The 26,498-nt window shown below is 42.4% G+C and overlaps 2 protein-coding genes across 5 annotated transcripts in view; one reads left to right on the top strand and one right to left on the bottom strand.

The window, feature by feature from the left end:
• Positions 1-17,624, bottom strand: part of itsn2b (intersectin 2b) — a 31,002-nt gene extending 13,378 nt beyond the window's left edge. For 2 of the 3 annotated variants that reach the window (XM_072380353.1, XM_072380355.1), the window contains exons 1-16: positions 17,256-17,624; positions 7,922-7,980; positions 6,927-7,019; positions 6,513-6,576; positions 6,211-6,398; positions 5,709-5,945; positions 4,912-5,014; positions 4,644-4,780; positions 3,861-3,924; positions 3,184-3,321; positions 2,948-3,036; positions 2,276-2,538; positions 2,019-2,168; positions 1,753-1,893; positions 1,497-1,584; positions 1,035-1,174 (exon numbers count right to left, since the gene is read on the bottom strand). In XM_072380353.1, coding sequence (XP_072236454.1) covers positions 1,035-1,174; positions 1,497-1,584; positions 1,753-1,893; positions 2,019-2,168; positions 2,276-2,538; positions 2,948-3,036; positions 3,184-3,321; positions 3,861-3,924; positions 4,644-4,780; positions 4,912-5,014; positions 5,709-5,945; positions 6,211-6,398; positions 6,513-6,576; positions 6,927-7,019; positions 7,922-7,928 — 1,902 coding nt within the window. In that variant the 5' untranslated portion in view covers positions 7,929-7,980; positions 17,256-17,624. Of the gene's footprint in view, positions 1-1,034; positions 1,175-1,496; positions 1,585-1,752; positions 1,894-2,018; positions 2,169-2,275; positions 2,539-2,947; positions 3,037-3,183; positions 3,322-3,860; positions 3,925-4,643; positions 4,781-4,911; positions 5,015-5,708; positions 5,946-6,210; positions 6,399-6,512; positions 6,577-6,926; positions 7,020-7,921; positions 7,981-17,221 lie in introns of all 3 variants that reach the window. The other variant, XM_072380354.1, reaches the window with a different exon arrangement.
• A 916-nt stretch (positions 17,625-18,540) lies between these two features.
• On the top strand, positions 18,541-26,379 carry gcfc2 (GC-rich sequence DNA-binding factor 2). 2 transcript variants are annotated; one of them, XM_072380352.1, is made up of 18 exons: positions 18,541-18,895; positions 19,237-19,338; positions 19,869-20,078; positions 20,794-21,045; positions 21,357-21,457; positions 21,678-21,814; positions 22,349-22,532; positions 22,930-23,053; positions 23,155-23,206; positions 23,324-23,415; positions 23,631-23,830; positions 23,931-24,075; positions 24,596-24,717; positions 24,932-25,008; positions 25,299-25,365; positions 25,495-25,641; positions 25,751-25,887; positions 26,095-26,379. In XM_072380352.1, the coding sequence occupies exons 1-18, from the start codon at positions 18,580-18,582 to the stop codon at positions 26,225-26,227; spliced, it is 2,598 nt and encodes an 865-aa protein (XP_072236453.1). In that variant the 5' UTR covers positions 18,541-18,579; the 3' UTR covers positions 26,228-26,379. The 2 variants fall into 2 exon arrangements, with proteins under 2 accessions (XP_072236453.1, XP_072236452.1); XM_072380351.1 differs by having other exon boundaries at positions 23,128-23,206.
• Positions 26,380-26,498: the final 119 nt, after the last annotated feature.

Raw genomic sequence — 26,498 nt, 5'->3', positions numbered from 1 at the left:
CAAAAAAACGCTTGTACTTCTACTATCAAAGCAAAAGATGCAGTTTGTGCCAAAGAATTAATTATTGATTAGATAAACAGCTGAGGACTACAAACAAGCAGCATGCACAAACGACAAAGCAGCCGATATTTTGCAGTTTGAATGAGGTTAAGGAAAAGAAATAAGTAAAAAACATGAACAGCTTTACAAAAGACCAAAGGAGACGAGAGAAAATAGGAGAACAGAACATCAAAGAGACCTAAAGCAAAAACCTTTAGTAGGTAGAAGAGGTTACGGAGGCAGGCCAGTAGACAGAAGGCAGCCTGAAGCATTGAGTCTTCAGCACCCACATACTGTAAAGTATGGGAAAAGGAATATGGGATGGGTGAGGGGAAAGAGGGAAGAGGGATCCAGTGTGGGAGAGAGCAGAGAATTTCCAAAGGAAGTCAAGTCCAGAGGAGCGGAATAAATGTTAAAGATAACAAAGGAGTGAAATTAGTGTAGAGAAAGACTGATGGGAAGGAAGGAGGGGGACAGAAAAATAAGGCCTCGAAGGCCAGGAAGCCGTAGTGAGTAAAAGGTTTTCGTGTAAGTGACAAGGAAAGAATTCAATCTCAGAGCAGTTTCATGTCAAGGCTTCACACTCCCAAAGACAAATTATGTAATTAAAGAAGACTTTACTTCTTCTTCTTTACCTAATTAGCCAAACTCTAAAAAACACTCACAGGTAGAAGTCCGGTTTATGTGCTCTGTTACTCATAGTCATGCAAGTTTGAGCTAAAATCACTGGACCTCCTGCTGATAACAGCAGTGAGCAGAAACATAAGCAGAGATTAAAAGTGTTTGCGGGCGATGCTAAAAACAAAGGACAATCTGTACATGTCTAAAAGAGTCAAATTTGAGCCCAGATTTTGTCACTGCAGCTCAGCATAAAACCATAAAACAATTCTCTCAGACACGCTGACCGGTACTGGATAAATACGTGCATCATATGAATTTATACGTTGAATGTTGTTGCACAAATTGCTGCTGTGTTGCTCGCAGTTAATCCCGACCTGCATGTCTTTGTTATAGTGGTCCATCTCAGTGAGTTTGGCAGCAGTCTCTTTCTCCAGGGTTTCCAGCTGCTCTCGCAGCTTCATGCACGTTCCTCTCTTCTCTGTAACACCCACCTTCAAGGTGGACATGGTGGACACTACAAAGAGATGAAATACAGATCATTTGCTCAGAGAACACTTGGATAACAGCAAAAATCTTAAATTATTATCATTTTTTTATATTTCACCAAACTAATAAACGAAAAAATTTTATGTTTTTCATTGATGTGACAGTGTTTGCTGTTGTTGCTTAAAATATAATCATGTGATTATTGTCAAATTAGGTATATTCTAAATTCCTTTAGCTATCACAAGCCATTAATCAAACACGTTTGCTTGTTTGTGAATCAAACATCGTGCTTTTTCGACCGTTTTCCACTCATCTATGAGCATTCTGTCTCCTCATCTCTCAGTACTAACCAGGCAGGTTATTCAGAGCCATGCTTCTGAGCTTCTCCGTCAGTCTCTTCTGCTCTGGGGTCAAGTGGGACAGCTTCCTCTGGAACTCCTGACCGAATCAAACCAAAACAAACAATGCTCAGACGCCTACATCACAGCTAACACAGAACTATTACAGCCATCAATGGCATATCACTGCAGCTTTGCCACAATAAACGTGTGTTAGGAAAACATGAAAGCGTCCGAGTTAAACTCAGAAACACAGACACACGCAGACCTCGAGCTGTTTCTGAAGGCTGTTAAGCTCCTGCTGGCGGGTCTCCTTCCTTTGGTTGTTCAAATCCAGCTCTGTCCTCTGAAGCTTCTTCTTGTTCTGGATGTCCCGCAGTCGGTCTGAAATCTGACGATGTTTGTTCCCCTGAAGCAGAGAGAGACAAAATTTAAAAAAGAATAAGGTGAAATGATCCTCACGCCTTTATGAATCTATAAAAAGTGTATTTTCTGTACAACTTTTACTGAAATAAAAAAAAAAGTTCTCTTCACCACTGCCTCCAACTCCATCTCCAGACTCCTCTTCTTGGCCTTCAGTTTGATGATTTCATTCTGCTCCTGCTCCTTCTTTATCTGCAGCTCTCCTCGCCTCCTCCTCGTCTCTTCCTCCTTCCTCTGACGCTCAAGCTCTCGCTGTGCAGCCTGGAATAAACGGTGGTGCCCAGTGAGGGAAATGCACATGCATGACAGTGATACATCTCCCAGCTGTGACACACCACAGGCACACTTCTGTTACATATTTCCCTCACCTCTTTTCTTTCTATCTCTCTCTGTCTCTCCTCCTCTCTCTGTCTCTCCAGCTCCCTCTGCCGCTCCAGCCTCCTCTCCTCCTCTTTCCTCCTCCTCTCCTCAGCCTCCCGAGCTTCCCTCTCCCTCTTCTCTCGCTCCTCCCTCTCCTTCTGAGCACGTCGTTCCTGCTCCCTCCTCTCTGCCTCCAGCAGAGCCAGTCGTCTTTTCTCCAGCTCGGCGTTCCCTCGCTCCACGTTGGCTTTGAATTTATCCTCGAACGACACTGAACGCACACAGGGAAAAAGTTTTGATGCACTCTCCATGGTGATACTGTGAAAACACTGATTACTTTTTGGGGATTTTGTGTTTAAAAGAGACTCAAAAGAATGTTAAAACGGGAAAAGATGCGAGTTAGTTATAGAGCCACTGAGAAACAATGACAAAATAATATCTGATTGAGGTTTACTGTTCAGGAGGTTTAGAGGATTTAGTCATGAACCTAACTAAAAAACAGCTGATTTTCCATTTAACTCCAGCTGCTACAACCCTGTTCAACTTTCCAGAAGATCAGAGTCCAACACCAAACTCCTGCAGGTGGCTAATTGTGTTTGTCACCACAATATGTGCGTTTATGCAATTCTAAATGAAACACTGGCTACACTGTGTGTGGGGTTGGTGGTGTGTGTACTGACGGTTGGGTTTGGTTTTCTGTGGAGGTTCTATGTCCAGGTCATCAGTCAAAGATGCATAGAGAGAAGAGCTGGAGCCATTCACTGCACTCCTGCAATAAAGTTTGAAATTAACTTCTCTGAATACTCAAAGCACAGCAATAATAACATATCTTATGAACACGGGTTTAAGGCATGAACGTATGTCAGGCATTCACATCTAAAGGATGCTGAGTACAGTTTTTACTGTGTCCACATACCTTTGTGAGGGTGGTATCAGCTCAGCTGGCAGTGTTAGCGGCAGCGGCTGTCCTAACTTCGCCATGTCCACAAGATGCATTGCCAGAATAAACTCTTCTGCTTTCAGTTTGCCATCCTTATCCACATCAGCTAAAGTCCTGCAGTGAGGTTACAAATGGGAAATTCAAGATTTTGCATCCAAGTTTGCAATTCAAGTTTTCCTGATCACCCTTAAATGCTGCAATTACATGAAGTTCAGATTAAAAACAACACAAACGCCTTAATGTTACAACTACGCTGACCTATTCGCACTTTTTGACACTAGAGGCCGATGTAAAATATACTGGGACAATAATCAGGCCATCTTCGTCCAGCGAAAACAAGAACTAGTTCCATCTTCTGCATGTATGCGAGATGTAGCTTTCACTTTGATGGAAACACCGTTTCACGGAAGGGGTTGTCTATTAACCGCATAATGTCATACATCAACATACTGGTGGATTTTCATATTCTGCAGTGTGGCATTTACATAAAAAAATAAAATCAGCAAAGATATCGGTTGAGGATAACTAGAGCACTGATTTACAAATATTTCCTTGATAAAGAGCTCTTAACGGCCATAATGGAACACATCATCTTTTGCACTTGAACACAACATAAGCATAGGACATGTAAAAAAACAAAGAGATATTCTCACCAGATGGAAGCTAACTGGGTCTGTGTCAACATCGTGGTTGCCATGGCACCTCTCACCTGCTGACCTGGAAATACAAGAGACAAATGTCAGAGCAGCTGTGTGGCAGAGAGGTGTGGGTGACGTGGAGGGAGGAAGATATGAAGGGTGACAGCGTGTAGCAGGTGACCAAAGCAGCCTTTTTCATCACCAAAATTCGACTCTTGAAATCAAAACTGATTTCAACCCAATAAATTCACCTGGATGATAGAAATGAGGATTAAAGGACGACAACATTTTGTACCTAAATTTAAAAAGCAGCTTTCTTAAAGCCAGACACTCTAAACCAAGCTACCCGAGTAATCTATTTAATGTACCAGCTGCATTTGATGGGCCACATCCCATTAGTCAGGAAACCATCTGCTGAAGTGTGGTTGAAGTGAAAGAGTGAGAGAGAGTGCAAGTTCACAAACTGTTGTCAATTCACTAAATCACGGGTTTTCAAGAGAACAGGTCCGACAAGGCTTGCAAAACAAGAAGGCAAACGCGCACTTTGCTGCGAGTATGTGTGTTGAGAAACCGTCTGAACACACCCACAAACAAAGCCAACACTTTCTTTGACTTTACTAAGCTCGATACACGCTGGAAAAAAAAAAAAAGAAAAAAAAGAAAAGAGGGAGGCAACTGTTACAATAGCCAGCAACCGTTGCTCATGAACATCCACACCCTCCATTCTGCCCATCTCTGTTTTCGATGGCCTACAGTACACACTTTCCATACATACACACAGAGGCAAACACATCGTACCTGTGAGGTATCCAGTCATCTGTTTATCCAAGCCATTGAACTGCTGTCTGTATTTCAGTCTAGAGGCATGAGGCACAGCCCAGTCACTGGGAACCGCAGCCATGGGGGACATCGCAGATGGAGATGAGGAAGCAGAACTGAAAGGCAGTGTACACCAGATCTCCTTAATTGAGTCTGCGGTCTTTAAGAATACTAACAAGACAAACAAAGGCAGTGATCGTACAAAAAAGTAGATCTGCTTCTTCCTCGTTTCTGGAGTGTGTTTTACCTGGCAGATCCCAGGTCAAGCAGCGATGGAGTCTTATTTAGACCAGCAAAAGAAGAGGAGAGTCCAAGCGGAGAGGAGTAGGAGGCTGCAGACAGAGGAAGGCCTGAGGCGCACACATAAACAATTACATGCATTCCCACAATCATTTCTGATGCATTTTAATCTAACATCTGACAGCAACAATAACAGTTGACACCCCATTTAATGTCAATATTTCTACAGTTTTCAAAGGGAAAAGCGGCCTGGAGAGGCTCAATTTGCACTGTGATACAGAGATGATACAGAGACGTCCTGACTCTGCAGAACAGGATGAGGAGGAATTCCATTTCTCTTCAAAGCTCCAAAAAGTTCTGGTCATTGTCATTATTTGCTGTGATTTCTCTTAAGACTTTGAGTCTACATTGAACTTCAAGCGACAACAACTCAATAGATCAATGTATTGAACCACATCTTTTGCTACGTTTCCATCACAGGAACTTTTCCAAAGGATTGGGGGCTTTTGGAGGGCACTTCTCTAGAAACTCTCCAATGCCACTGCAGGAAGGAGGGGATACAGAAAGTCTAGACTGCAGGACAAGATGTGAAAAAATTGGGCTGACGGTTTAGTTGTCTAATCTTCAGTCTTCAGTCAAAATGCAGCAAACCTACTTCTGAAGTAACCTCATAGCTGGATACATAAATGTGCAGGATACTTTTACACCAAAAGCTTCTTTCATTTTTTGTCAAAGTAGTTTTGTAATAGATACATTTTAACCAAAGGATAAAAAATTGCAAACAAAAATGATGATAAGACGTACCAGTCGACAGAGATCCAGCTGGGATTGGCTGGAGCATTCCCATGGTGCCATTTGATAGTGGAGTTGTCCCCACAGTAGGCATCAGGTGCCTGGTGTGGGCTGAGGACATTAGTGGGTTCAGCCCTGTTGGGGTAAGACCAGTCATTGGTGTCAAAGGTGAGAGTCCAGGGGTTGTCATGGGGATAGGAGCTAATATGCCGAGGTTTGCTCCAGGCATCATGGGCACAGAACCAATACCTGCAACAAACACACAGCGATACACCAGTTTAGGTGAAACAGGAGTCAAAAACATGAGACTTGCTTTGGATTAACCATTCGATTAACAAAAATAAATTAAAATAAAAGGAACATATTAAGATTTTAATGTCACACTTTAATCCACATCTGTCCTTGTCTGTGTTAAGGGCTGAATGGTGAAGAATAAAACATATTTAAACCATTTCTAAACTGCATCACATCCACATACAGATTTGTTTTTTTTTTAATAACCATAAAATGGTACCATAGGCAGTGCTGGACATGGACGAGGTGGGGTTATTAAGGCTAGGAGCGGGCACCGGAGGCTGTTTCATGATGATTGGCAGCGCTGAGGGAAGCGACGTGCCCTGGAGTTTTAGCTTTATGAGCTTCATAGCAATAGAAAACTCCAGCCTGTCCATCTTTCCATCCTTATTCATATCAGCCAGAGCCCTAGGAGAAAAAAAAAAAAAGATGTTAAGAAACTGAGCTTTAAGATTTTTTATGAAAATATTCCAGAAAAACCCTTTAAACAAAATTGCGAGTCTGAACTTGTGTGTTTCTCACCATATCTCAGCCAACACGGAGGCAGGCAGCCCCGACTGGAGGAAAAACTTCCTTGCCTGCTCTCCTACAGAAAAATGAGATGGGAAGAAAAAAAGAAATGCAATGAAAAGCGGTACTCTGGTGCATTAACACCCAGGTTAAATTTCTCTGTTAAACGCACAGCTTGTAAATCCCAATGAGCTGTCTGTGCCTGTGAGTGAGTCTGGAGCAGCTCGGCCACTTGAGCATGTAAGCATGCGAGTGTGTTTGAGCCATGTGTGCTACATGTACAAACATATGTGTCTTATTGTGGCATTGCGCTACCTGTTTATACACTAAAGAGCTGAGGGATATGTCATGGTGAAATTGCTCTATACTGGACAATCACCAGCAGTCTGTAGAACGGTGTGTGTGTGTGGGGGTAAATGTGAGTACCTGTGACGTAGCCCACTGATGGAGAGAGGGTCTCAAACTTCTGATCATGTTTGTTCCTCTCCTCTGGGGAGATTGCCCATATTCTTGGACCACCTAAACATTAAAACAAAAAATTTGAGCAATCAGACATATCCAATTAGGCGACCTGAATATGAGGCATAGTAGAACCAAAAAGCAGGTTTCCTGTATTCAAATTAGCTGACAATTCAGTCTTTTCACATTAACTTGTATCGGACATCTGGGATTTTAGGGCACAGTTGAGGAAACCTACTTCTAGAGGAGGGCAAAAGATGATTTGATTTGTATTGTATACAATCAGGGCAAATAACACACAGAAAGCTCCTAAATATCAGAAAACAAGCCTAAGTTTTCCATGATTGTACAGCGAGAATAAAAAATAACTACAAAAAACAAACAGTTAGGGAGAGAGAGAGTCCCATAAAGAGTCTCGCACACACAAAAGGTAAGGAAGTAACCCAAGGCCAGCCACAGTAGCAGTCAGGAGTTGGGAATGCGCGGATATTGACAGGGTGATAATAGAGTCTGGTGTTGCAGGAGGCCAGAACAAGCTCACATCTTTCATTAGTGTTTACACAACCAAGGCTGTGTGCACAACAGTGTTTATTCCATGATAACAACACCAACAGACACTTTAAATGATCACAAAAACCACACAATCATTGCTATAACTTTAGTCCCGTGAGTTGAAAATGGCCACAGAGTAGAACAACTGAACTTTAAGCGGTGCTGCAAATGAGCTGATTCAGAGCGGGCACAAACAAATAGGAAGAAATGGCCAGAGACTAATTAGTGAAACAGTGTGTGGAACACAGGGATGAAATGATATGGAGATTATAAAAAGAACTGGCACTGTGTTGGGCTCAACAGAAAAAGCAACAAAAAAAAAAGAAAATCAAAACCTCTCTCTTTCTCTCTACACTCCTGCCTCCCACATTTAACCCCTCCTTCACACGCACAAACTGCAGTAGTCTTACCATTCATATTTGCAAGTGGAGACCTCCCAGTGGTGTCCTCAGCTACTGCTCACAGCCATCTGCAAAACACAGAGTCACAGTCAGGCATCAGTCAATACTGCAGCTGAGCGCCGACTGAGCTTTCGCCGAGGGAGGGAGAGAGAAAGGCAGAGCGAGCAACACAGAGAGGGAGAGAGGGAGAGAGATTATGGTCAGTCAGCAGTCGTAAACAGGGCTTCTCCTGTTCTCTTCACTCAGGAGCAGCCTGGCCACGTCCCAAACCTTTTAAACCACAGGGCCTCGTTCAATACCATCCACACTGACTCTGTAGTGGTCAGAGACCAGCGCAACAAACGCCATACAAAGCCAAACAGACAAACACTCATTCGATGTACATTTACCACCCCAAGGAATACAGGCCGCTTTTCAGCACTACGGACACAGAAACTTCTAATGTTTGATGAGGACAGGATTTCTATGAGAACTGAAAACAGGCCACGGATACATTCATCTACTGTAGGTTACAGTGAGAGAGGTTTTTTTTTTTTTTTATAAAATGCTGTGTTTTGAGACCTCAAACAAATTGATGCGTTCAGAGTAAGTCAGTAATTCATTAAGCTATGACTCCGACGCCTCATTAGCAGCTCTGTGCGAGAATGTGGGTGAAACAGCAACATGCTGACAGGGGATCAAAAAAGTAGGACTGCAGGTTAGCCGCATCTGCAGATCGGCAAATATTTGCACTACATTTCAAGGCAAAACACAAGGGAGGGGTGCAATTCAAAGCAATGAGGCAATCTGACAGTTGTTGAAAAATGGAATTATGGACATGCGCTGCCTTTCTATTCAGCGAGCCGCGAGCAGCAATGTGTGCAAATGATGTGAATTTCTGATTCTAACACATCATCCTGCCTTCCTGTCAGCCCAACCGTGCCATTTCGCCACCATTCATGTCGAGTCATGAACATGTGATCCAAGTGTGGAAATCAGCCTAGTCTTGCATGAACATGTTTTAGGTTACAAGAGGACTTACTTTTTTCTTTTTTTTAAAAAATATGGTCAGGGTTTGAAATAATAACACTTAATGCAGGCATATTTACTTCCAATGTTCTTCAATAAGTTATCAGTTTACCACATAAAGACTTCCCAGAGAGGACTATATAACAGTATAAGCTGTGCAACAGGACAGATCTTTGATGATCTTTCCCATTTCTTTTCTCTAAAGAAGCCAATGTTAGTCTGCCAGTGAGACTGCGACTTTGAACAGACACCATAGGTTCCCACGGGGTTATTACTCTGCTGATTTCAGACTTTTCAGCACAAACAAGCCGACATTTGCGGTTTAGAAGGAAATACATCACCAACTATTTGAGGCACTGTCTCTGAGGATTACCTACAAACATTTGAAGGCCTTTAATCCATTATTTTAAAAATCATCCTCCTAAAACATAAGTGGCCTACTGTTTGAAAATGTCCTCTGAAGCAGACAGAAACATGAACTGAAAAATCTGTTTGAAATTTTACCTTAAACTAAAACTAAAATATTGCTCCTGTGCATTAAAGTGAAGTCAAATAAAATAAATACATGCAAATGGTTCCAGACTGTTTCTTTCACCCTGAAACCTTTCATGGCCTTAAAATGCCAGCTATACAACTCTACAGCTTCTTCTTTGCTCTGTGAATCATGACCCGTTAATATTAATACACTAGTTTGGTCCCGCCAAATTGGGAGAATTCAGCTGTACATGTTCAAACCACAGAGCACTTTTCAAGAAGAGGAAGGATATAAGTTGGTGCAACGAGTAGTATTAGAATGGTGATGTATTCACTTTGTCACTTTTAACAATATAAGAAACGTTCCGGCCAGCCTCTTCCAGCCGAAAGCTGCGGCTCCTCGCTTGGCTTAAGGTTCTGCCGTCTTCCTTCTCCACCAAACTCACCTAATTTCTCCTCGAACTCATGCTGGCTTCTCTTTTAAAAGGTTCCTCACAACACATGCAAACTGGCTGTAAAGCCACCAAGTAGTCAGGGTTGGTTCTTCAATCATTTACACACAGGAGCAGTCCGACGACGTCTTTCTGAGGCTGTCGGTGGTGCCCATAGTGGGAATGGTTGATTTTGCTCATGATACGTTTTTTTTAAACACATAAAAAATTCAATGAAAAAAAGAAAAGAAAACATTATGAACTTTGGTTTTCCTCTTGCTCATCTTCCGTTTCCAACAGTTTCAAGTTTCTTTACTTGGGTGAAATATAACAAAACCTACATAATGGTCCCAGGTTTTTGAGCAGAGCTCCCAGATGAGGGACCATGTCTTGTAATGGTCTCTCCAAGGTGCTTTTAAAAAAAAAAAAAAAGTATTATTCATATCTATGATATAAGTTTCAACATGTCCCTCTGGCTACTTATTTTCAATGTCACTTACTTTCCTGTCCCAACTTTTTTTTTTTTTGCGAAATGTTGCTGTCATCAAATTCAAGATCAGCGATTATTTATCATCAAATGTCTCACTTTCAACATGTAGCGTAAGTTCCAAAAAAAGAATATATAGATTTATGAGATGAATAAATCATTGCATTCTGCTTTTATTGACCTTTTACACCGTGTCCAAACTCTTTAAGAACTGGGGTTGTACATCACCAACACTTTTTGAAGGATTATTATGGTTGATGTTTGGAGGATTTGTAAAAACTTTAATCCTGTTCTTTTTGTCCTGAAAAACTGTACTTTTGTAATCAGGTGACCGGCGCGTTGTGCTATGTTGCCATCGCAGGTATATTTATAGTTCTCATCTGTGAATGAAGCCCAGCTCCACCCAACTGAAATACCGCCAGCACAAAAACCTCTGTGTCTACATTTCTAACACTTTCTGCGAGGCAGTGAATAGCAGCGAGACTTGTGCTGTAGGAAGTCACAGATGAGGACACGTTCAGGGCTGAATCTTATGCGTGAAATGTCAAAACAACAATGCGAAAAGATATGACGCTTATTTTCTGTGATTTGATCTTAAATATGTTGTAGAAGGACACACACACACACACACACACTGTGGAAACACTGATTAAGATGATCACATTGTGTTTGTAGCTTTGATGATATTGACTTCATTAGACGCATGCTGAACACCTGCTTCCTCTGCGATTATCTCTCTCCCGTCAGCGAGTCAGACTCACATGATGGAAGGTGGAGGAGGAAAGAGGAGGAGAGAAATTCCAATCTTACTACTCAGCACCTTCCTGCTTGGTACCGCATAAGCATTTCCTCATCAAACATCAGTCGGCCGGAAGCGATCGTGGATTGGAGAAGAGGGGAAGCTTCCATGCCTCTGGAAACGTATTAGAGCTACTGTTGGTAGTGGGGCAGCAAATATTAAAGACAGAGAAGCTAATTTTAGGAATACTGCTGATCTCCCTCTGACCCGTTTGCTGATTAGACTTTTGTGTAGAAGAAAATGAACGAGACAGAAATAAGAAGTGAGATCTGGTTGTTGCGCTCCAAAGGGCCGAAAAACAGCAAAGGAGAGCTAATCTACTGCCTGCCATCTGTCGCTCTGCATCTCCCTTCTCATCCCTCCACTGTCAGGTTCAGGTCTTCTTCAGTTTCTGCCTTTCTTTCATTCAGCAGTTCCTTTCACTCTCACACATACTTTGCCGACTATTTAAAAATGAATGTTCCAGTGTTTTTACTGAAAAATACCAGAGTTATGATAGAAAAATAAATGCAGGAGCAAAAGTACCTTCATTTACAGGCGAAACATCAAGAGCAATGATTATATTGGCTTCCTTTAAAGGAGAGTCATCTTATTTTATACTTAAATAAATGTGTTAAAAGTTCAATACACTCACACATTAAATAGACATTTCTATTTAACCCCAATCAAATTAATTTGTTTATACTGTCAAAGACCAGTAATTCATCTCCAATATGATGAACTCTTGATGAAATAGTACATGTGGAACACGAACTTGTTGAAATAGTGATGGTTATAATTATCCATTAAAAGTTACTCTAAGTGTTTTCTGGTCTGTGTGCAGGCAAACCTGTCAGAGGACAACCGAGACTATGTTGCCATACCATATTAACAAGGCCATGGATATATTCGATTCCTGGGCCTTTCAGCTTTGGAACTGCTACAGTATTACCCAGTTTACACTAAAACGCCTGAGCCAGAAGTAGCCTTCATTGAGCAGTGCTTGCTGGTGATACTTGATTAAAACTTGATCCACATGTATACTGCAGACCTGAAATTGGATTTTGCATCAAATGAACAGGACGTGCATGTAGGGGTGGATGATATGGCAAAAATATCATATCACGATTTAAAAAAAAATAAAATCATGATTTCGATTTTATCACAATCTTAAATTGAAAAATTAAAAACAGAGTGTTGCAGAAGTATTTTCGGCTGAGCAGCCCGTTCGCGGGTCAACTACTTGAAGCAGGCGTTTGAACCCCCTCCTTTTCTACCATATCTTTTGCAAGATAAAAGGTAACTGCTTCTGTTACCTCTTTCTATCACTTGCTTGACTTGTCACACGGAGTGCCTTTGTCAAATGCCTGTGTTAATGTCTGTTTTGGTCTTACGCCAGCTGCTGCCTACGCTAGCTGCTGCCTACGCTAGCTGCTGCCTACACTAGCTGCTGCCTACGCTAGCTGCTGTCTACGCTAGCTGCTGCCTCTGCCTGCGGTGCCGGTGCCGCCGGGCCCCTCGCTGTTTGGCTCTCAGCATACTGTTGTGTTGTTGCCACCCGACGAACCGTTTCTGTGCAAACTTTGCAAATTAAATTTGCATGTAATGGAGGTGGATTTTTTTAGCGACCAACTCCTCCATGGCTCTCCATGCGGCTACCGCTACACACACAAACAAGGAGGCGGGTAAAAAACACGTCACTGCCCATAATTCGCTGTGATTGGTCGGTCAAGTTGACGACGTATTACGTTTGGTGCATCAGCATAGAACTGCAATTTATAGAACGTGCCCCAGACGATCCCACGATCTCTGCAGTTTGACAGATCGTTACGGATCGTCTTCATGTTGCAATCCTTCACGATTTAATATCGTCATATCGCCCACCCCTACATGCATGCTTTACCGAGCTACCTGCCTTCATTTTCTGGGTATAAAATCCAGTAAATGTTCGATTGAAATTTCCGTGTTCCAGACCTCAGAATGAATTACTAATTTTAACAGAGTGTAACCAGTCGACAATGCTGCCTGAGGCAAAGGTAAACTCCACAGAATTAATGACAAGGGGACCTGTAAATTGCTTTCCTCTCCCGTCATTGTGGATACTCCAAAATACATGCCGAGTAACAATATGAACACAGCTGAAAGCCTCTTCTGCATCTCATGACTAGCTGTAAACATCCAAAGTACAGTACATTTTTACAATCATGTGTGTTCTACCCAGACACCAGTCCAGAGTCATTCCAGTGGCGGATAAATGTTTCATACTGAGATTCTCCTCCTGATGTCAGTGATGAAGTGACATCAACATTGGTCCCATCTGCTGTTATTGAGGCCCTAATCAGGAAGGTACCTCTTGTAATATCACACTGCAGGAATTTCAATGAATAAATGAAAGATAGCAGCAAGCGGTCCGCTTTAAGGTTTAGTGTTTCCTGAGTGAGAGGAGTCTTACTATTCTGCCAGCCTGACCCACTGAATGACTTTAGTGGCAAACTCAGTTTTGCAAACCTGATGCAAATCCTTTCTGAAGTCCTCCTCCTCATACACCCACACACACAAACACACTCCGTCTCAGTAGATGCCTTGTTAATAAATGAATAAGGCAAACTCACTATTTGCATACTCTAAAACGCGACTGCACCATTTTGATATTGATACTCAAATGTGCTGAAATGTTTTTCTATCAGAAGACGTTTCCCAATCACACTGTACGGTCAAGACACTGCGTCCAAAAAGTAGAGACTAGCATGTCTTCAATCTGCATGATAAGAAGTACTCGAGCTGCTGAGATGGCCATGAGAATTTGATTTTCTTCCCATTTCAGGCCGTACCCGTGACAGATGTCGCATTTGGTTTGTGGTATTTGGATTTATCTAAAGTACAAAGATAAAACTAGTTTAATATTCAAAGAAAACACATCAATGTGTCAATATGGTTGGCAATTCTTGTTTTACATAACTACTTGCACGACCACTGGAATATAGTTTCATAATCCTTAGACAGAGCACGAATAATATGACATTCCAGACTATAGTTGCTCGTCCCATAGTTGGCATTATTACACATCTGCTCGGTCGTCTGCATTATGCATAAACCCAGTTGATAAGAGTCCACAAATAGATGCGTCCCACACATGGGTGCAACAAATCAAGTCGGCTGACAGGTCCACAGGGTCACAACAAATTACTGGGTCGTCCGCAGAGCCTCGCACACAACCTCCGATGACGACATTTATGCCGATCGGACGAGATTGGACAGCTGTGCACTCACAGACACTCAAACTGCAATACCTCATTACGAAGCACAATATTTTCCCACTGATCGGTAGACCCATCCCGATAACATCCGAGGGAATTCTGGTACCAACACATAGCAGTTAGTCCCGTTACTGTTGTCATGGTTCAGCACATAAATAGAAATTTGACTCGTGCTTGCTCCCAACCTGTCATTTATGAAACAGATCTTGCGTCGTCACGTGGCAGCTGTGAAGCATTCAAGTCTACAAGATGTTCATTTACAAGCAGCAGTCAACACTTTCTGTCCCTGACATTGACCCGCAGTGATCCGAGGTTAAAGTGTCTGCACCACACTTGCTCTCTGCACTGTGGCGTTTACTTCAAATGCCCCATTAAGGTCGTAAACCGTAAGGCATCAGGAGCTCATGTGCTCTTGTTTGACTTTATCACTTGGCCTGGCAAAAGACGTTTTCCAGATACAGATTAACATCAGCTATAAAAGAGGGAAAGTAGCAAAAGAACACAACACACTGCTGACCACAAAGTGAGGGACACTCACAGGTAAGACTTCAACAATGTGCGGCCTGTAAGAAATAATCCTCTTGGTTAAGACGTTTCCCTCTAATTTCATCTTTTTGGCTCAGTGAACTTTTCATGTCGCCTATTCTTTTGGAATAAAACCGACTTCAGTCAAGTACCCTTCAAGTTCGGCGTGAACTACGTCTCGCAAATTGACACCTGGCTGGCGTGCGGTGGTGAAAGAACAGACCACAGAGTGTGGTTCATCTTAAACTTATGAACCAGGTCAGCCCTCACCTGCTTCAGTCCTGCCGTGGACAACGTTGGAAGACGAGGGTGTTTCTGTCTTACAGTTATTATGTACACAACAGTGGAAACTGTTGGATAAATAGCTTGGCAGCCTCCGCGTCAAACCTGCATCAGTAGCAGCTGATGTGGGTCTTACTGTCTCTCCCCAACGCTGGGTGCATCCATCCGTTTATCCTTTATGTTCAGCTCAGCATGGACTTTTTATTCTGCACCTTGCTGCCACTGAAACCTCTTTGACATCGACCAGAGAAGACATAAAACCGTAATAAAGAACCACACAGAGCTGGACATAACATTTGCTCCTCTCTTATTGTTTTTATTTACACAGTTCACAGTATTGGTGACAATACTTCTCTACTTCTTCTTCTCTTACCGTCGCTCTCCATGCCCAAACAATTATTAAACAACTGGCTATGTTCCCCCGGCCTGTCCTCATAACTCCTCTGTTCAGAAACAAGCCCTGCCTGGGTGGCTGAGTCGTGCCGTTCTAAGAAATAACTGATTTCCAGCTGCCTCGCTCACTGATCTCACACCGATGACATCAACTCCAACCACAGTGCGGTTTCTGCTCGATGACTCTCTTCCTTTCAGTGTTTGTTACCATTAGCTGTCAGTCTTCTCCGTTTTGTATGATTATTCCGGTTGGTCTTCCTAACTACTTTTCACAGTGAAGATACTATTAAAGGTGGTCTTAAAGAGATATTCCACAGCGACACATACACCTCACCCAGTGGACACATTTAGATAGTTTCATATTGGGTAGGATTAACTTTGTTTGAAGTGCTGGGTTTTGTTTTCTTAAGAAGAAAAGGCACACCTCTCCCTCTTTTAGTCAGCTTGGACCCACCCTGATCTGTACATATATTGTAATATGAACAGACTGGAGAGAGTACTCTGATAAATTATTATTCAGCCGTCAAACTGGCTCATTACCGTGTGTGTGATTGTGCTCCATCAGCAGCATCTTTGCAAAGGTTTTCTATGAGGACAACAAGAAGTAGGAGGAATTATCTCTCAGATTGACCGATCCTGGGCCAATAACTATTTAACTACAGCAAGGTGGACCAAAATGTAGGCGGCTGTACGGTGCCTGGTGCTAAAATGACAAAGTGTCCCGAGACAGTTTGTGTGTGTGTGTGTGTATTCGTTCTGCTACGATCTTTGGGTGGATGCTGTGAGTCAAAACAACACGAATGCCAAAGCTGAGGGTTTCTCAGTGGATCACTGCATTATAACGAGATGATCAATAGCTTGCGCCCTCTTTGGCTTTAATGATGCGGTTGAACAGCATAATCATCCGGAGAAGGCTGAAACAACTCCAAACACCTGAGCGTCCCTGTAGAGGTAGAGGTACAGTGTTTCCACTGAAGTGTACACCCCAATGAAACCCTATAATGCACCACTGTGTTTGACTTTATACCTTTCTTTGGCGACACTGGGAGTTTTCCCCACATACCTGCATTTATAAAACATTGAGAGGTCCCTGAATGCCTCTCTGATTGTAAGTGGTGCTGCTCCACTGCTGGCTCAGCTTAGACAACAGGGTCCCACAGAGGGACAAGGCCAAAATATCAGCACTGCCACTCTGTAGAGTGTTCTGTTTTCTTCATGCACAGTCTCGGAGGATCTTCTGGCTTTCTATGTGTCTGTCTGTAGATGAACTGATAGAGTTACATTCCCTGATCACTTGTCACCAACTGAGACCTGCCTGCAACCTGCTCAACAAGTTTGAACCGAGAGGAATTTAGGAGACTTTCCGGCAAATCTGCCTTTGCAAACTTTTCAGCAATAGCCTCGCCTTACAGAGGGACCCACCAACACCCCACCTATGTGTGGATCCACGCACCTACCGACTCGTGAAAACTTCACTTAGCTAGCTAACCTGGCCACAGCGTGTCGAGCCCAGCAGAGAAGCATCACCCCTCCAAAGACAGATTTTCCTTTCGTGGTCCCGCGACGAAAAAGGCACAAAAACAAACACTACAAGGCGAAGTCATACTGGAAAACACGCGTGAAACCCAAACGCAGGTTTCTACAGATGCTTTACCGTCCCGATATCAAACTTACACTCATGCTTAGATAAGCACTTTATCTTGCGTACCTCTCTCGCCACGGTCAAAAAACACCAACTTCTGGGCTTTCGGGTCGCTTGAAATGATCATCCACCACTTCCGGACGGTTTCCGAGACACACTGTCAGGTTTTGTATCCACGAAGAGTTGCGCTTGCTGGAGAAATGTTGAGTTTTGGCCACACTTGTACTCTGAGAACCTGTTGCTGACAGCTCGGTGTATCACACCAACAACATGGCTGACGAGGAGTGATCGCTGGAGACTGCGGGGCGCTGTTAACGTCCGACAGTCCGCGGTGGGAGGAGAGACGGAGGGAGGCAGGGATAAAAGTTGGACAGATGTAGAGGGAGAACGACTGACAAGAGAGATGATCTGACACGATCAAAGGAGAAGGCAACACGGTGACTGAAGTCTTTTTTCACGCGTAAAGTTCAGCTTTGTCTTCAGTCCCCCCCGCAGTGCTCCGACGTTATTAAAGAATTACACAAAGATAAATTACACCTAGACGAAACACCTACTGAATACGGAGACACAAAAGAAAAACAAAGATGAAAACAGGGTTAAGTTGTAAGGTTTGTGTTAAAAAAAAAATAACCCCAGAAAAATTAAAAATAACTACACGTGAAGTTAAAATTACGATAAAAAAACAGGATAGTAAACCATACCGTTTGTTGGTATGAAATCATTTACCCACAAAGCCATTAAAAATATGTAAATGAATAAAACAACAAAAACAAAATGCATCACCACAAAGCACCACTAATGACAAAACCATGGAGCCAAAAATATTTGCCTGATATCAGGCAGAATTACCAGGTTATCACACTCTTTTTCCGGTTTCTGACTGTTGGAGAGAGAAAAAAATTCAATATGGGCCCTGGGCAAACTAAAACAACAAAACAAAGGTGGAACATAACTTAAAAGACGAACATAACGAAAAGAAAACGCATACAATGACCACAAATACACAAAACAGGTATAAAGTAACTACACAGTGGTGGGGGCCCTCTTAGAGTTTGTGCCCAGGGACCTTATAGTCTTGTGATTCATAATTGTACATTGAGACAGGAAGTCATATTAAACTAACCTGAATTTGTTTCACAGTCTTTTAAAGCTAGCTTTATCTCATTTAATGAACGACCTGAACTATAGTTCTTTATTGTATGTAAGATTTTTTCCGATTTACACTGGAAATCTGGAGATTTAAAAAGTTATACATTGTTTAACGAACAAATTTGGTTAACTCTTACACGCTCACTACATTAACCATGGGTCATTGCGACTGTTTGCGACGTTTTACAGCATTTTTCGACGTGACGTACCGCGGTTTACTTTCTCCCCACAAGCGAGAAAAATGTTCAACAAGAAGCCGCGGAGAAACTTTCGACAGAGGAAAGAGAGCTCCAGTGACGACGAGGAGCAGCAGAAGAACAGCGGAGAAGGAGATAAAACCGAGGATGCCTCAGCGGTGATAAACAAACCTCTTAAAGCGGCGCAGGGCCGCGGCATCTCTTGCAGCTCCAAGCGGGAGACGACGCCTCCGAAGGCGGACAGTAGCGGCGAAGAAGAAGAAGATGAGCCGCTGGAAGTAACAGAAGAAAGAGACGAGAAAGACAAAGATGGGACTAAGACGAAAACGAGCTCAATCCTCAGTTTCTCTGATAAAGAAGGTAACGTAGTAAACTGCATGGAAGAGCCTTGAGTGTCTGCTAGAATAAGTTTTCAAAGCTTTTTTTGCTAATTTAATATCTGCTGTTGAGTGTCTACCTGACAGCTGGTTACAAACGTCAGGGCAACGTTAGAGATGAATGAATCTGCCAACAGGGAGGCTGGTATGGGTCTAACCCAGAAAGACACAGGATTGACAAGTTTTATTTGATTTTGGTGTACGATTTCTTTCTCCTCAGTTATATACTCCGTTTGCTTTTGTCAGCTGACCAGTAGGCAGCTCTGTGTTTGTGGTAGGGGTTCAAGGCAAACAATTGTATCTGATTTATTTTTGCTGTCACAGTGGAAGAGTCAACTTTTAAACTGAAGAGATCCACCGATAAAGCTGTGCTGTTCCAGTCCAGGAAGAAGGAGGCCCCACCTGTGAAGACAACCCAAAGGAAAGGTTGGTATATATGCTCTTTTCATTTCAGTGTTTTCTGCCGCCTTGTCTCCTTCTTCCTCTGTTCTCCTGCCTGTGACCTCAAATCACTCTCAGTACGCTGTCTTGGAAGATTTGGATGTGAAGGGTCGAGGCCACTTGCAGGAAGAGTTATGAGTGAGGATGCACAGGTGCAACCTTTGCAGAACTTTTTTTGGTACTTGTCACTTATAAAAGGGGCTGTAATCCATTATTCAATGTGTAACTCATTGAATAATACTCATCTGATCGATTGTAAAGGCGAATGCTGTAACAAAACAACTGGCAAATGATGCAACTGTGCATCACATCAGAGTTAAACTACACTAATTTGAGTGATAGCTGTGAATTAAAGATGTCTGGTTTTTGTTTAAATGCTTGTAGCCTCGTATCCGCTCTTGTCTTTCCTTGGTTGCTTTCAGAAAAAAATAAGAGTCATTACAGTAATTGAAATGTGTCTATCTCCACTCATTAACTGCTTTTTGTGTGGCATGTTTCCGACTGCTCTCTTCCAGCTTCAGGTGGTGGTGTTCTGTCATCTCGTTCTCCCAGGCGTGATTATGGTGGTGAGGCATTGCCACATTCTCTGCGGCACCATGATGATGATGACGATGATGATGATGACTACGAGGGTAACATTGATGACGGTGACAGTGATGAAGGTGGCGCCACATCTCCCTCAGCTATCTCAGACTCTGATTCCAGCCGTTCTTCCGTCAAACCAAGTAAGTGTTCATGTGGGTGTAGACTGCATGTTTATGCCAAAGAAAAGCACCACTTATAGACAGAGGCTGTGTACAATTGCTCAGGTTTTGGCATGCACATACATTGCTCATTGGATATATATATATATATATATATATATATATATATATATATATATATATATATATATATATTTGATATTCAGTTCAGTTTTATTTATATTGCGCCAAATTACGACAAATGCCATCTCAAGGCACTTGAATAATATAGTCCAATTCAAGCCAATTGGAATTCAATTCATTGTAATCATAATCCAATTAATTCATGTAGAGCCAATTCAAAAACAATATGCCTGAGTATGCCTGTGGAAAGGAAAGGAACGACTCCCTTTTAACAGGAAGAAACCTCTAACAGAACCAGACTCAGGGAGGGTGGCCATCCGCCTTGACCAGCTGGGGTTTGAGAAGACAGAAATGAGCGGGGGGAAACACCATAACACCATTCAAAGGATCTGTTGGAACAGGGAAACACAAGTTAATAACCACAATAATGTCACATGTACATAAAATAATTTGAGAAATTAAACGGGGGAAAAAGAGAGTGAAGTGAGGAAAGGTGTGACAGATGAGGTCCCCCAGCAGTCTAAGATATAGATGTAGTGTGTCCATTTGTTGTGTTTGTATTTAAATTCAAGTCTGCGCGTTAATATGTTTGCGGATTTGCTTTTGCCTACAGTAGTTATCCCCAATGCTGCGGAGATTGATGCAGCCAAGAGGCGGCGGCAGGCCTCTCGAGCTCAGAGGGAGTTCATTTCTCTTCGTCACGAAAGCCGGAGCTCGGCCGGCAGCACCCCAGATCACAGCAACATGGATGATGAAGATGACAGAATGGAAGATGATGATGATGCTGAGGCGGATGATCACGAGAGAAGAATAGAGTTTGCCCCGCGATTGAAGAGCATTCGAGAAAGGATTGCAGAGAAACTCGGTATGAGACGGAGACGCCAACAGTATTTCAGCTTCTTGACATCTTGATAAACGATCTCTTGAGTTGAATCCAGAAATAGCACTTTTGCAAATTTTTGGCAGAGGAAGTGTGAAAAGAGAAATTGGTCAGAAGAAGATGGCAAAAATCCTAATGATTTAACTAAATGTTGGAACAAGAGAATTGTGCTCGTTAATGGGGTTAACATCTCATCACACTTGGCACGACACGAAGGGTTTTTGCACTCTTTGAAACAAACTATAGCAACATAAAGTGCTCAATTTAATTTTATTCTTATTTTTTTTGTAATAAAGGAGGAAGCGATTGCAGTCTCTCAGGAACTGATGGGGAAGAGCAGGAACTTTGGGAGGAGACCCAAATTGGAAAGGGAGTCAAGAGACGACCAGGGGAACAGGTAGCAGACTCCACCAAGCAACGTTTTTTATTTTTCTTGCCCTTTCTTTTTAAAATTTTTTTTTATTAAACCCCCATCGTGTGTTTGACCTTTTCTCCTCTTTTTCTCCTCGCCCAACTTGTCCTGCTGTCTTGTCACACTGGACAGAACAGAGTTGTTCATTCCCTCCTCTGTTCTATTGTTCTGACATTCATTTATCCTTTGATTCCCCTCTGCTCAGAGCCCATCTGGCAGCGAGTCCAGCAGCGGCAGCAGGCGAGACCGAGGAAGACGTAAGAAGAGATCGGCCGGGGTCAAATTCCCAAAGACTCTTCCTCATATTTCTGTCGTAATGGTCAAGAAAAGGATCACTGGAAAGTTAGTGCCTTGCAGACGTGTTTGTGTTGAATGTCACTGTAACTGAAATTCCAAAATCAGGCCCTTTGAACATTTAATTAGCAATTTAATAGCAACTTTATTGCCGAATTCTGGGTATCGGACATGTTGATGTGACTTTTCTACATTAATTAGTTCAGATATCTGAAATGTGGGAATCTAAAATGCGGTTGTAACTTGTAGGGATTTTAATAGAGGTAGGGATTATATTCAAGATGTTCTTTTTATAAGTGGTTAGAGTTTAACTTTGATAAACTTAGCAGGGTGAGAAATGTTATTTCCAATAGTGAAAATGAAGTTGCTGCCTGTTAGCTCCACTGACATGGCTTGCCATACATACACTGATGCATAGTGACAATTATACTTCTTAAGAGTTGAGAATAAACATTCATTCATGTTTGGATTCAGATCCTTCAAAACTTTGACTCTAGACTACTGAGTCGTGAATGCGTTTTAGTCAAACATGCACATTCCGTTTCTCATGTCAAACTGTCCTCGTCCTGAATTTGTTCTTAGGCTGAACTCCCTGAAGGAGGTGCACAGAGCACGGCAGGCGGAGCTGAAGAGGATGGAGGGCGACGCTGAGAGCGCTAAGACCTCCTTGGAGACGCTTGAGGAAGGTTCCTCGGAGAACCAGCTGAAGTTTTACAGAACCATGACCCTCTTTGTCCACAACCTGGTGGAGTGTCTGCGGGAGAAGGTCAGAATGGATTCAATCGCCTCAGTTCACCTCCAGTTAACCATCGTATAAAAGCAAACGTGTCAAAAGGCTTAGGTTCATTCATTCACTGTTAGAGATAAACGGCGGCCATTTTCCTATCAACTGCTAATGACCTCTTAAAAGGTTTTTATTGGTGTATATGTCTGTAAGTACCAAAAATGTCAGTACGAAGCTGCCAAAATATGTACGAGGTAGATAGGATGGTGCCAGCATTTTATAGTTTGTCAGTCATAGAAGAATGTTATTTTAAGTAGATTTTTCATATATATATATATATATATATATATATATATATATATGAAATATTTCATATATTTTTTAAGTCACAATTAATACAGATTATTTTTGGCTATTGACCCTAATTTGTTGACTTTAGGTTGTTGAAATCAACGCTTTGGAGTTGGAGTTGCACACTCTGCTGTCGGACCAGATGGAGGCGCTGTTGGCTCAGAGACGAGAGAAGATTAAGGAGCAGGCTGACCACCTGCAGCAGCTCAGCTGTGAGTGCTGTCTTTGTGTCTCTGCGTAGCATAACACACCAGCAGTGTGCATTGAGAAAATGATCTCTGTCCAGATAACCTGTGTTGTCTCTCACTCGTAGATAACGCCGGCGAGCAGAGTGGTAGCTCAGCTAATGGGGCCGACGCTCAAGGGTGAGTTTGATGATTTCCTTTGTTGGTTTGTTTTCGTTGTGGACTGTAACATCTATTTTCTGTGAGTGCTGTACTCTGATGCGGGCATTTGTACGTTTTGTCAAACTTAAATTGCAGTGAGAAAGATGTTCAAACTGAAGAAGACTTGGATATACCTGAAGACTCGCAGCCTTCTGCAGAGGAGGAGGAGCAGCTGCAGAAAAGCATAGGTGAGGTGGAATTAAATCGCACTTTTCTGTTTTATACGATTCAAAGTCAAACAGATTTTATTTGTCAGCGCATCTGCATCAAAATCTAAAGTCAGTTTAAATTCTGCGGTGGCGCCTGCTCTTTTTTCTGTTCGGTTCCTTTTCTTATGCTTGGAAAAATCAGGCAGATTGTGTGAGCTCGGTCCAAACTTCTGTGCTCTCCGCTCTCGCACCAGCTGATATCCAGTCCAGGTCCCGGGCCGTGTTTTCCGACGTCCAGGATGAGTTTTGCGACGTTAAAAAGATTCTGTCTCGCTTTGAAGAATGGAGAGGGTCCTACTCGGAGTCCTACCACAGTGCCTACATCTCTCTGTGTCTGCCCAAGTTGTTGAACCCCATCATCAGGCACCAGCTTCTGTCATGGAACCCTTTAAAAGTACTCGAACATGTGACCACACACAGAAAAACTTACTTCAGTCCACACAGCCGTCTTTACACATTGTGTGATCTGTGCTGCGTTTATGTTTGTGTCTCAGGATGTCGGTGGAGACTTTGAAAACCTCCCGTGGTTCACAGCAGTGGAGACTTTTTGTCATGGCCACGGTCACGTGGAGCTGGAGCACACGGACAGACAGACGCTGTCTAATATCATAGAAAAGACCGTTCTATCCAAAATAACTGGTAATGTGCTCAAACAAACACAGATTTGTGACTTTCCCCCTACTTGTCACACATGTTAAGTTTCAACATCAAATAGAGTAGTGCGTGCAGTTGGCCTGTTTGAAACTGTAGTTTAAAATGCAATGTAGTGATTTGTAAAAATGTAATTCAGTGGAAAAAAAGAGGGGAGTCTGCGAGGATCAACAGGTGATGGCTTAGGATTGGCTTTATTTCACACATATCTTACTGTCTGATCAGTTCTTTTGCATTGTTCATTTTTGAGATGCAGCTCAGAAATGATCGGTCTGAATACATTTGAGGCAGAGTTTCAGTAGGCTGTGGATCACGGCATTAGCTCAACTGCTTTTATTTCGCAGCTTGGTGCGAAAGGGAGCATAATCGAATTAGGAATGCGTAAATACCTCTGCTCAGAGAATTTATCCCTCCACCTTTGGAGTCTTTTTGCACACTTGTTGCACACATGCCATGAGTTACGCATCACACTCCTCCTGTCTCTGTGTGTGTGTGTGTGTGTGTGTAGCCTTCGTTGAGCTGGTGTGGGATCCCATGTCCCACCAACAGTCGGCCTGTCTGACTGGTGTTTGTCACAGACTGAAAGAAGACTACTCCATCTTTGAAGGAGACCAAAGTAAACCAGTCAAGGTAAAGTCAACACTGTTATGACTGTATACTTGTCAATAAAGAAACTATCTTGCTTGTGTCCTGAGCTGCTTATTTATTTATTTAAATTCGTAGGTACATGTATGCCTGATCCATAACACTGTGTAAAATATAAAACATAATGTAAATGTAGGATTTATTTAAAGCATAATAACATGCATGTTATATGTCCTGTATGTATTTTTGACAATTGCAGGCGCTCATCGAGGCTGTGGTCCGCAGGCTGAGGAGCTGCGTAGATGAAGAGGTCTTCGTCCCCTTGTATCCCAGAAAGTCAGTTTCTTTGTTTGGTGTTTGAAAAAAAAACTAAGTGAATGTTTGAATGCCTCTCTGGGATGAGCCAAGTTTTCCTGTACCTTCGTGTTATTAAGGTGGCATTAAGGACAAATTCAGACCCCTTTGTATTCATTAGTCCTCCTCTTTTACCCATGTCCACGTCTCCTCGGTTATTAGATAAACTTGTTAATCAGTGACTGACCTCGATATTTTTGTGATCAGATCAATCATATTAGTGTTTTTTTATTTATTTTTTTATTATTGACGATGTTTGTGTCTCTGTCCAGGTTGTTGGAGGACAGATCGTCTCTTCAGCGTTGCTTCAGAGATCAGCAGTTTTGGATGGCTGTAAAAGTACTGCTTAAAACATTTCTTCCATAGCTCATTTTGTCTCAGCTTTTCCATACTTGCAGATTATATTGTTGTTGTTTTTTTTTTCCAGGCAGTAGTTTGTTACTCAGGATTGTATCTTGTTTCTGTTAGCTACTGGGTAACATCGGGAAATGGGATCCGCTGCTTCCCGAGTCTATTCTGAAGGAGCTGATGTTGGACAAACTGTTGAACCGATACATCATGATCACCCTGTGCAGTCAGACGCTGTCCAGCAACACTGTCTCTGCATGCAAACAGGTATTTGAGTTGATCCTTTTAAATGTCGTGCTCGTGTAATCTGTATTTTGGTTGATGTTGATGCGGTCTCGCTCTGCCTGTAACATCGCACTAAAACTTCTTTTCTTAGATTGCAGATTGTCTGCCGCTCTCGTGGTTTAAAGGAGAGAGCGTTTGCCTGCCACAGCTGCAGAATTTCAGAAACCACATAGTTCAGACAGTGGATAATATATGCAAACAGCGGCCTGCTGAAGATCCGAACACCAGGTAGGAAAATAGCACCATCGTGTGATGAAGACAACTCGGTGTGTAACAGTGACATCATTTTTACGTTTACTTTGCTTTCATAGACTGAAGTAGCAAAAACGGACTTATTAAACGTGATTTTTGTCATATGTTAGTCTTTTTCCTCCAGATATTAACATCAGCAGGTCTCATGCTGTTCTAACCGAACCCCGTCTCTGTCTGCTGTAGGTCTGCTGTGGTCGAAGAACTCAAAGTTCTGAGTAAAATCAGGTGCTACGAGTCAGTCATGACTATAGCCAAGAAATACCACTACGAAGATGTCATCTACTCACACCAGCTGCTGAACCAGGAGGCTGAATGAACAGCACATGCTGAACAGAGCGTGGATCAAACGACATTAATGTGTGTAAGAGGTGGACTTCATGCAATGTGGCAACTTAATTTCTTGAGCTGGTATGTGTGGGTAAAATAATTTACAATTTTTAAACCTTGAGCTCGTTGCTGTTCTGTACAAATGTCTATTTTCTTGAATAAATCTTTGAACTTTTATATTATAGTTTGTTTCATAGTGATTTTGTTCCCTGTTACGTTTATGGTCCTCTATAATTAACTTGCTTATTCATGTAATCTCA

Source organism: Leuresthes tenuis, unplaced genomic scaffold, assembly GCF_036924035.1.
Source record: "Leuresthes tenuis unplaced genomic scaffold, fLeuTen1.0.hap1 SCAF_2, whole genome shotgun sequence".
Taxonomy (NCBI): domain Eukaryota; kingdom Metazoa; phylum Chordata; class Actinopteri; order Atheriniformes; family Atherinopsidae; genus Leuresthes; species Leuresthes tenuis.
This window is presented reverse-complemented; position numbering and strand designations above follow the sequence as displayed.

What these genes read in the sequence shown, in the direction of transcription:
- gcfc2 (XM_072380351.1), top strand. Translation starts at nt 18,580, where the DNA reads ATGTTCAACAAGAAGCCGCGGAGAAACTTTCGACAGAGGAAAGAGAGC. An exon ending in TGTCATGGAACCCTTTAAAA is followed by an intron (nt 23,831 to 23,930) that starts GTACTCGAACAT and finishes TTTGTGTCTCAG; the next exon opens with GATGTCGGTGGAGACTTTGA. An exon ending in GTCCCCTTGTATCCCAGAAA is followed by an intron (nt 25,009 to 25,298) that starts GTCAGTTTCTTT and finishes GTCTCTGTCCAG; the next exon opens with GTTGTTGGAGGACAGATCGT.